The 10,934-nt window shown below is 49.9% G+C and overlaps 1 protein-coding gene across 1 annotated transcript; it reads right to left on the bottom strand.

Annotated features, from left to right (window-relative positions):
* Nucleotides 1-262: 262 nt before the first annotated feature.
* Nucleotides 263-3,995, bottom strand: LOC311509239 (adhesion G-protein coupled receptor G7-like). The gene is made up of 10 exons (XM_084574355.1): nucleotides 3,406-3,995; nucleotides 3,213-3,326; nucleotides 2,932-3,116; nucleotides 2,522-2,674; nucleotides 2,347-2,459; nucleotides 1,937-2,277; nucleotides 1,782-1,863; nucleotides 1,311-1,469; nucleotides 1,083-1,242; nucleotides 263-987 (listed from the first exon to the last, which is right to left on the bottom strand). The coding sequence occupies exons 1-10, from the start codon at nucleotides 3,551-3,553 to the stop codon at nucleotides 814-816; spliced, it is 1,629 nt and encodes a 542-aa protein (XP_084430481.1). The 5' UTR covers nucleotides 3,554-3,995; the 3' UTR covers nucleotides 263-813.
* Nucleotides 3,996-10,934: the final 6,939 nt, after the last annotated feature.

Below are 10,934 nucleotides of genomic sequence, written 5' to 3'. Positions count from 1 at the left end.
AGATGACCTGGCCTCCACAGTCACCTGACCTAAACCCAATAGAGATGGTTTGGGATGAGATGGACCACAGAGTGAAGGCAAAAGGGCCAACAAGTGCTCAGCATCTCTGGGAACTCCTTCAAGACTGTTGGAAAACCATTTCAGGTGACGACCTCATGAAGCTTATCCAGTGAATGCAAAGCAGTAATCAAGCAAAGGATGACTACTCTGAGGACTCTAATATATGAATCATAGTTCAGTTATTTCACACTTTCTTGTTTACTACATGATTCCATACGTGTTCATTCATAGTGTTGATGCCTTCAGTGAGAATCTACAATGTAAACAATCATGAAAATAAAGAAAAACTATTAAATGAGAGGGTGTGTCCAAACTTTTGACTGGTAGTGCAGGTTGAGGAAGATGTTAAATTCATTATCTTCTGTTTTTATTCTGAGAGCTGGGACGTTGTGTAAAAGAGTAGATGGAGTAATGGCGCCCTCTAGAGGCTCAGTCATGTCAACACGGGTCAGAGGAGATGAGTCAGTGAAGGTTCTGAATGCAGTAAACGTTTATTAGAAGAACACAAAAAGTTACCATCAACATCACAGGGTTCTCAGAGGAACTGGAATCAGGTTAAAACCAAACTAAACATACTGACATCACAACTACAACACTTTGAGACTGGTTTAGACTGGTTTAGAACCAGCAGAGACTGGTTTAGACTGGTTTAGGACCAGTAGAGACTAGTTTAGGTCTACATGTGACTAGTAGAACCAGTAGAACCGGCTGCTGTCAAACTGCAGGATGTGTGTCTGGTTGTCCCGGTCCGTCCTACAGGCTGCTGGTCTCTTTCTTTTTGATCTCCCCGTTGTCCTCAGAGTTGGTCGAGCTCAGCAAGGTCTTCCACATGTTGTTGCTGGCTGAGGTGACGCTGTGAAAGGAACGCAGCACGGCGGCTCTAAAGGTCGGTGTTCTGGCCGTGAACAGGATGAAAATCTGAAAACCCTGAAACAGACGAGGAGGAAGGTGATTCTTAACGTGGGGAGCCACCAACTCTTCCTGTAAAGAAGAAGAAGAAGAAGAAGGCGGAGCAGACTTACTTGTGTGGTCGTGCAGAGGCAGAAGAGGATGCTGAAGACCAGGTGGGTGGTGGGGTCTGTGGTGAACAGCACCAGGTAACCCAGAGCCCAGGACAGACCAAGCATCACCGCCAGAGAGAAACTGACCAGGAAGTTGTTCTTCAGAGACTGGCGCCTGGTGCTGAGAGGTCACAAAGGTTCATACATGCTCACATGTGAAGAATCGGTGGGCGGAGCTGACGGTGTTACCTGGTGAGCTTGTAGTCGACCCAGCAGGTGGTCAGTGAGACCAGGACCAGCAGCACCGTGTTGTAGATCAGGATCACGCCGACCGGGACCACGAAGCCCCAGAACATTGGCTTCCCGAAGTCAAAGTGTTTGTTTTTGTCCGCAGCTGCGAGCCAGCAGCTGCAAACAGAAAGGTCACATGATCACAACATGAGTACATGAGTCAGTGATGGTTGGAAGACTGGTAAAGACTGGTTTAGGACCAGTAAAGACCGGTAACTTAGGACCAGTAAGGACTGGTTAAGACTGGGTTTGGACACGTTAAGACTGAGTTAGGACTAGTTTAGGACTGGTTTAGGACTGGTTTAGGACCAGTAAAGACTGGTTTGGGACTCGTTTAGGACTGGTTAAGACTTGGCTACGACAGGTTAAGACTAGTTTAGGACTAGTTTAGGACTGGTTAAGACTGGTTTAGGACCAGTAAAGACCCACAATTCCTCCTGTCTGTATCCCAGAGGGTTGTCCATCCTGTATGTTGCTCCCAGGGTGACCGCCATGAAGACAGCTGGGACTCCTGACAGGAAACAGGAAGTAAATAAAATGATTTTTTACAAATATTGAATATGAAGCCGTCCAGGGTGTCGTACCGAATCCCACCACCAGGCTCAGCGGCGTCCAGTACGATGGCAGACTGCGGCGCATCGTCCGGATCAGCAGCACCAGCTGAGTGCCGTAGATGCTGTTCCACATGAAGGTGGCCAACAGGAAGAAGTGCAGTAGAGCCGTCACCGCCGTGCATGAGCCCCGGTCTGACTCCACGTACTCGTCCGATTTCGGGACGGAGTTGTTCTCAAGGTCGGGCTCGCTCGGCGAGTTCTGCACCCCGGAGAGGAAGGTGATGATGAAGGCCAGCAGGCAGACACAGATACTCAGCAGGACCAGCTTTGAGTTCAGGTTGTTCTGACGACCATCAGACTTCCTCTGAAAGCTGCAGAGCAAACCACACTCAGGTTAAGATGTTCAGATGAGTCCCAACACAGAGCCAGTGGAGTCAAACCTTTCTGTGAGGTGGTGAATGATTGTCACAACCAGACCCAGGATGGAAAAAGAAAGTCCCACGATGGAGATGATGTCCAGGGCTTCGGCGTAGTCGTAGTCCTCTTTGAACGACTGAAACACAAACACCATCAGATGTCGGGCAACCGTTTTAGTTCAGTTTTACAGATACTCACCCAGAGAGCAGCAAAGTTGGTGGTGTGGTTGCAGAAACATGTCATCGCTCCGTCTGAAGCACTTTTTTTCCTGCAGCCGGCGGTGCTCCAGTCCTGGAGGTTGTAGTCCCAGAAAACACAGGAGAACTCGTGCAGAGTCTTCCCTTTGATCAGCTGCAGCGAGGGGACCAGAGGTTAGTTAATCATTCATCTTCCTGTCGAGATCCACACCTTCACAATGAAAGGCAACAACTCTGTTCTCAGGTTAAAACCAAACCAAGTCTCACTGGTGCCATGACCGAGTCACTTTACACCGTTAGGACACCAGCAAACATCCGTTAGGACCAGTTAAGACTGGTTTAGGTCTAGGACAGACCAGTAGAACCACTTACAGTAAAACTCAGACAGTTCATTGTTGGATGTGAACTCACCGTCGGTCTGAACATCATCTCCACGTGTTGCGGCACCACGTCGCGCTCCTGACCCTTGACACTGCCCGACAGGACCCTGATGGTGGCCTTGTCCCTCCTGTAGAGTTTTGACTGGAAGAAGTTGTCGTTCTGGTAGAGGACGAAACCCAGAGAGACGCTGGACTGATGCTGACGGACACCTGCCCCTGAGACGAGAGGACGGACAGGAAGTGAGAATGATCCAACAATCAGTTCATCAAAACAATGAAATAAAAACTACAGTGGCTGAGCAGGAAACTCACCTTCAGGGAACCGTATGTAAATCAGGGCATCGGCTTTGAATCCCTTTTCCACCGTGATCCCTGACGTGTTGGTGTCCAGCTTGATTCTCTCAGGCACAAAACTTCCAGATTTCCCTGAATGCAGCACGATAAGAGGAAATCACAAACTGCTCCTTCATTACCGTTCATGAAACTCATCAACAGTCCTGCTAACCTGACAGCGAGGTGAACTGGACTCCCTGGGTACCACCAGCAGGAACCTGGGTCGACTGCACCACCAGGTTTGGTTGGACCAGCTGAGACGAGTTGAGATTCACTGAGAGCTCGTCCAGAGTCCTTGTCAGGCTGACCAAAGGAAACATGACGGTCAAACACTCAACCAGTCAGACTTTTGATTAAACCCATTTATCTGCCTGTTAGCGTCGCCTTTGCTAGCATACTGATGATAGCATACTGATGCTAGCATACTGATGCTTTTTCCAGAACCAGAAACCTCCAGAGCTGCACTAAGACGACGGTGCAAGGAATCCTTTAACAAGAAGAAACCTGGAGCAGGGCCCTGTGCTTGAGGCCGGCCTGAGGCTCTAAGACAAACAGACCGATAGAAAGGTGTGCTGGTTTACCTCAGGCTGGAGTTGTCCTCTGTCGCCTTGGCGTCCATCAGCTGACTGACCGTCGCCACTGCAGCCACCCTGACGCTCTGCAACACAAACAACAGTTTAGACTCAGACACGTTTTCAGACCTTTTGAGTTTTTGTGTTTTTACCTCTGTGATGTTCGGGGAGTTCAGCAGAGTGTCTGCAATCTGAACTGCCGTAGTCGCGTTTTCGGGCGTCAGCTCTTCAGGGTTGGACGTCAGAATCTGAGCGCTGGAGGCCAGGTTCTGTAAATCATCTCCACTGTCGAGCTGAGGGACCAAAGAGCTTTAATTAGTGGACCTGACAGGAAGTCAGACTGGATGATGGTGACAATCCAGGCATCAGGATCTTCTAAAGAATGATCAGCAGCTCTCACACTTTGCTGTATGTCGCTGAGCGTCTGGTTGCAGTTGAGCTCTATTGGTTTGTCAAAAGCAGCTGATCCAGTGTTGTTCATACATCTGGTGGACGCCTGTGGTTTACCAACTGAGTGGACGACAAACAGACCTGAAGTATGGATGATGGACTGAGATGGAGATGTAAAGAAGGGACAGGTGGAAGCTTACTATTTATTCCACTGGGACAGGTTTCCTCTGAGTATGCGAACCAGCCGATGGGCGTTTGTGCGAAGGTGAAGCCATTGATCTTCTGGGCTTTGCAGAAGTTTTCTAGGAGTTCAGTCACAGCTGATCAGTTTGATTGACAGGTGGAGGTCTAAAGGTGTGATTGGTCCAGTTTTGTACTCACCTTCTAAGCATGTTGGTCCACTATAGCCATCGGGACAGACACAGACACCGCCCTGCCATACCCCCAAATTACAATTCACAGAGGTGGTAGGGGTGGTAGTGGTGGTAGTAGGAGTAGTAGTGGTGGTAGTGGTGGTAGTAGGGGTAGTAGTAGGGGTAGTAGTGGTGGTAGTAGGGGTGGTAGTGGTGGTAGTAGGGGTAGTAGTGGTGGTAGTGGTGGTGGTAGTAGGGGTAGTAGTGGTGGTGGTAGTAGGGGTGGTAGTGGTGGTAGTGGTGGTGGTAGTAGGGGTAGTAGTGGTGGTAGTAGGGGTCGTAGTGGTGGTGGTAGTAGGGGTGGTAGTGGTGGTTGTAGGAGTGGTAGTGGTGGTAGTAGGAGTGGTAATGGTGGTAGTAGGGGTGGTAGTGGTGGTAGTAGGGGTCGTAGTGGTGGTGGTAGTAGGGATGGTAGTGGTGGTAGTAGGGGTGGTAATGGTGGTAGTAGGAGTAGTAATGGTGGTAGTAGGGGTGACAGGGTTGGTAGTAGGGTCGACAGTGGTGGTAGTAGGGGTGACAGGGGTGGTAGTAGGGGTGGTAGTGGTGGTAGTAGGGGTGACAGGGGTGGTGGTAGTAGGGGTGACAGGGGTGGTAGTAGGGTCGATAATGGTGGTAGTAGGGGTGACAGTGGTGGTAGTAGAAGTGACACTGATGGTAGTAGGGGTGAGAGTGGTGGTGGTCGGGGCGACAATGGTGGTAGTCGGGGTGGTAGTAGGGGTGACAGCAGTGGTTGTAGAAGCAACAGGGGTGGTAATAGGGGTGACCATGGTGGTAGTAGAAGCGACTGTGGTGGTGGTATTGGTGGTAGTAGGGGTGACAGTGGTGGTGATAGGGGCGACAATGGTGACAGTAGGGGTGGTAGTAGGGATGGTAGTGGTGGCAGTGGGGGTGACCACCGTGGTAGTACGGTAGGTGGTGGTAGTAGGGGTGACAGTGGTTGTAGTAGGGGTGACAGTGGTAGTGGCGGTAATAGAAGCGACAGTGGAGGAAGTAGGGCTGGTAGTGGTGGTGGTAGGGGCGACAATGGTGGTAGTAGGGGTGAGAGCAGTGGTAGTAGAAGCAACAGTGGTGGCAGTAGGGCTGGTAGTGGTGGTGGTAGGGGCGACAATGGTGGTAGTAGTGGTGGTAGTAGGGGTGAGAGCAGTGGTAGTAGAAGCAACAGTGGTGGTAATAGGGGTGGTACTGGTGGTGGTAGGGGCGACAATGGTGGTAGTAGTGGTGGTAGTAGGGGTGGTAGTAGGAGAGGTGGTAGTGGTGGTAGTAGGGGTGATAGTAGGGGTGACAGCGGTCATAGTAGGGGTGAGTGTGGTGGTGGTGGTAGGGGCAACAATGGTGGTAGTAGGGGTGACCATGGTGGTAGTAGAAGCGACAGGGGTGGTAGTGGAAGCGACAGTGATGGTAGTAGGGGTGGTAGTAGGGGTGAGAGTGGTGGTGGTAGAAGCGACAGTGATGGTAGTAGGGGTGGTAGTAGGGGTGAGAGTGGTGGTGGTAGGGCCAACAATGGTGGTAGTAGGGGTGAAAGCGGTGGTAGTAGAAGCAACGGGGGTGGTAATAGGGGTGACCATGGTGGTAGTAGAAGCTACAGGGGTGGTAGTAGGCTTGACAGCGGTGGTAGTAGAAGCGACAGTGATGGTAGTAGAAGCGACAGTGATGGTAGTAGGGGTGACAGGGGTGGTAGTAGAAGCGACACTGATGGTAGTAGGGGTGACAGGGGCGGTAGTGGTGGTAGTCGGGTCAACAGTGGTGGTACTAGGGGTGGTAGGAGTAGGGTCGACAGGTGTGGAAGTAGGCGTGGTAGTAAGGGTGACAGTGGTAGTAGTAGGGTCGACAGGTGTGGTAGTAGGGTCGACAGTGGTGGTAGTAGGGCCGACAGTGGTGGTAATCGGGCCGACAGTCGTGGTAGTAGGGGTCGTAGGAAGGGTGACAGTGGTAGTAGTAGGGTCGACAGTGGTGGTAGTAGGGTCGACAGTGGTGGGAGTCGGGTTGACAGTGGTGGGAGTCGGGTCGACAGTGGTGATAATAGGGGCGACAGTCGTGGTAGTAGGGGTCGTAGGAAGGGTGACAGTGGTAGTACTAGGGTCGACAGTGGTGGTAGTAGGGTCGACAGTCGTGGTAGTAGGGTTGACAGTGGTGGTAGTAGGGTTGACAGTGGTGATAATAGGGGCGACACTCGTGGTAGTATAGGTCGTAGGAAGGGTGACAGTGATAGTAGTAGGGTCGACAGTGGTGATAATAGGGGCAACAGTCGTGGCAGTATGGGTTGTAGTAAGGGTGACAGTGGTAGTAGTAGGGTCGACAGTGGTGACAATAGGGGCGACAGTCATGGTAGTAGGGGTCGTAGGAAGGGTGACAGTGGTAGTAGTATGGTCGACAGTGGTGGTAGTAGGGTCGACAGTGTTGGTAGTAGGGTTGACAGTGGTGGGAGTCGGGTCGACAGTAGTGATAATAGGGGCGACAGTCGTGGTAGTAGGGGTCGTAGGAAGGGTGACAGTGGTAGTAGTAGGGTCGACAGTGGTGACAATAGGGGCAACAGTCGTGGCAGTATGGGTGGTAGTAAAGGTGACAGTGGTAGTAGTAGGGTCGACAGTGGTGACAATAGGGGCAACAGTCGTGGCAGTATGGGTGGTAGTAAGGGTGACAGTGGTAGTAGTAGGGTCGACAGTGGTGACAATAGGGGCGACAGTCGTGGTAGTAGGGGTCGTAGGAAGGGTGACAGTGGTAGTAGTAGGGTCGACAGTGGTAGTAGTAGGGTCGACAGTGGTGGTAGTAAGGATGACAGTGGTAGTAGTAGGGTCGACAGTGGTGATAATAGGGTCGACAGTGGTTGTAGTAGGGGTCGTAGGAACGGTGACAGTGGTGGTAGTAGGGTCCACAGTGGTAGTAGTAGGGTCTACAGTGGTGGTAGTAGGGTTGACAGTGGTGGGAGTCGGGTCGACAGTGGTGGTAGTAGGGTTGACAGTGGTGGGAGTCGGGTCGACAGTGGTGATAATAGGGGCGACAGTCGTGGTAATAGGGGTCGTATGAAGGGTGACAGTGGTAGTGGTAGGGTCGACAGTGGTGGTAGTAGGGTCGACAGTCGTAGCAGTATGGGTGGTAGTAAGGGTGACAGTGGTAGTAGTAGGGTCGACAGTGGTGACAATAGGGGCGACAGTCGTGGTAGTAGGGGTCGTAGGAAGGGTGACAGTGGTAGTAGTATGGTCGACAGTGGTAGTAGTAGGGTCGACAGTGGTGGTAGTAAGGATGACAGTGGTAGTGGTAGGGTTGAGAGTGGTGGGAGTAGGGTCGACAGTGGTGGTAGTAGGGTCTACAGTGGTGGTAGTAGGGTCGACAGTGGTGGTAGTAAGGATGACAGTGGTAGTGGTAGGGTTGAGAGTGGTGGGAGTAGGGTCTACAGTGGTGGTAGTAGGGTCGACAGTGGTAGTAGTAGGGTCTACAGTGGTGGTAGTAGGGGCGCTAGTGGTGGTAGTAGAAGCGACAGTGTTGGTAGTGGAAGTAGTAGTAGAAGCGACAGTCACGGTAGTAGGGGTGACAGTGGTGGTGGTAGTAGTATTTTCTGGAACAGCAGTAGTACCTGGAAAAGCAGTAGTACCTGCAGCAGCAGTAGTGGTAGAAGTTTCTGGAGCAGCAGTAGTACCTGGATCAGCAGTAGTAGGAGTAGTTATTGGAGCAGCGGTGGTACCTTGAGAAGCAGCAGTACTTGGAGCAGCGGTAGTACCTGGAGCAGCAGTATTACCTGGAGCAGCAGTAGTACCTGGAGCAGCTGTAGTACCTGGAGCAGCTGTAGTACCTGGAGCAGCAGTAGTACCTGGAGCAGCTGTAGTACCTGGAGCAGCTGTAGTAGGTGGAGCAGTAGCAGTAGTATTTGTTGTAGACAATAGTCCAACTGTGAGGAAACATCAATGTTACAACAATTAGACTTGCAATGCTAACATGCTAATGCTAGCAAACATGTAGTAAGTGTTTAGCGTGATAGCATGCTAACACTGTATAAATTATATATTATATAAATATTAGGGTTGATGTCAGTTTATTAGGAACACCAACGAGTAGAGATTAGTGGTCGTTAGTCGTCTGATTTCTCACCCAGAGTGAAGACGAGTAGTAGGTGTCGGTCCATGTTGATCAGAGTTTAGATCCAGGAGTCTGATCAGACTCTGATTGTCTTCTTTTCATCTGCTCTGATAAGTCAACTATAAAAGACTCTGACCTGCAGCGTGATATAATCCATCAACTTGCAAAACTTTATGATCAACAAAAAAAGTCCATGATCCAGTTACAGAGAGAGGTGTTGGTGCCCAGGACTCCAAGTTTGGTGATTAACCTGGAGGGGAGGACAGTGTTGAATGCTGAGCTGAAGTCAGCAAACAGCAATCGTTCATAGGTGTGGTTATTGTCTGGGTGTGAGAGCACAGAGTGCAGAGCTGTGGAGACTGCCTCATCTATGCTCCTGTTACTGTGGTAGGTGAACTGGTGTGGGTCCAGTGTGGGAGGGAGGGAGGGAGTTCTTCAGGTGTGCCAGGACCAGTCTCTCAAAGCACTTCATGATGATGGGTGTGAGTGCTACGGGGCGGTAGTCGTTGAGGCACGTTGGGCTGGAGTGTTTCAGCTCTGGTACTATGGATGTAGCTTCAGAACATGTTGACCCCTCTCACCCACTGCATCAGACTGTTTCAGACTACTGCATCCACGCTGCAAGAAGGAACGCTGCCACAGGTCCTTCATCCCAGCTGCCATCAGGCTGAACAACACCAGCCTGAGTCAATAAGAACAGTCTTTTTGCACAAACCACGACCTCACATCTTATAGTTTTATCAAAGTTTCAGCAATTATTTATTGAAAACAAGGTATCACTGGAATCCTTGGATCATGACGATTTCAACGCACCCTATGACGTCATAATGCGTCATGATAGATTTTTCGCACTTTACGATTTTGTCGAAAACACAAAAAAAGTTTCAGCGGTCACAAATTTTGTCCAATTCTCACGAAAATTGGCACAGACCATCTTCTGACCAATGCGCACAAAAGTTACTGTTAGGCGTCTTCAGCTTCGAAACCATTTGGCCGCTACAGCCAATCAAAATTGACGGGGAAGGCGGCGTTTTCCATTTGAGCTCATATCTCAGCAATGCTTTGGTGCAATGAATCCAAATTTGGTAGCACGCTTCCAGACGCTGTCCCAAGTGCACGAACAAAATCTGGTGTTTTGTGGCCACTAGGGGGCGCTATAATTAGCAAAACATTGTTTTTGCTCATATCTCTTTATGCGTTTTTATTTGAAATGAAATTGTGATATCCGCAGATACCGTGGGTTGCCCCAGTGACAGTTCATGCCAACTTTTCGTGTTAGCCAATCGCAGTTGGCGGCAAAGCCGCCAAACAGGAAGTTTTCTTATATCTCGGTGATGCTTTCACTTACGAAGACCAAACTTGGTCACACGCTTCGACACTCCCTTAGAAGTGCGCAATAAAAATTTGGTGTCATTCGGCCACTAGGGGGCGATGTAATTAGCATAACTGCGTTTTTGCTTATAACTTTTGCCTGATATTCAAAATCCTAGTACTGTTGGACTCCTTGGATCATGCCGAGATCAACGATACCTATGATGTTCATTTCGCCCCATTGGATTGTCCGCCATATTGGATTTTCTTGAAAGCGAAACGAAATTTTCAGCGGTCGCAAATTCTGTCTGATTCTCACCAAAATCAGCACAAACCGTCTTCTGACCAATGCGCACAAAAGTTACTATCAGGCGTCTTCAGCTTCGAAACCGTTTGGCCGCTACAGCCAATGAAAGTCGGCGGAGAAGGCGGCAAACGGGATACAAGCTCATATCTCGGGAACGGTGTGACGTATCCTAACTAAATTTGGACGTACGTTTACAGACCCCGTCCCGACGGGACATGCCAAATTTGGTGTAACTGCTATAACTAACTTATTAGCCTGAATATTAGCTTGCTGAGGCCTGTTTTCTCACACAGTGAAGTCAGAAATGTTCACGTTCGGCTGAAGTCTTGTTTCTGGCCAACTCAATGTAAGTCCACTATTTTGTCCACACCAACCTTTACGTCTCTGGGCCGGAGGAAGTTTGACTTTATTTGTAGCTATGCTGTACTAGCTTTGCTGTTTTGCTTGTCTGTCTTAAGGTTGGTGCTGGAAAAGTTTGTAGAGCGGAAATGTTAGTGATGCTAGTTAACAGGCCATAAAAGACCCAAACTTAGTTCACTTAGCTGAAAAGCTAAAAGAGTAGGCTCTTTTCTGTTTAGCACTTAAGCACGGCGACTAATCGCTGTGAATCTTAACACTTGACAAGTTAAGGCGGCTT

Source organism: Chelon labrosus (assembly GCF_963514085.1).
Source record: "Chelon labrosus genome assembly, chromosome: 24".
Lineage (NCBI taxonomy): Eukaryota > Metazoa > Chordata > Actinopteri > Mugiliformes > Mugilidae > Chelon > Chelon labrosus.
Note: the sequence above shows the minus strand (reverse complement) of the source record. Positions and strands in the feature narration are given on the sequence as shown.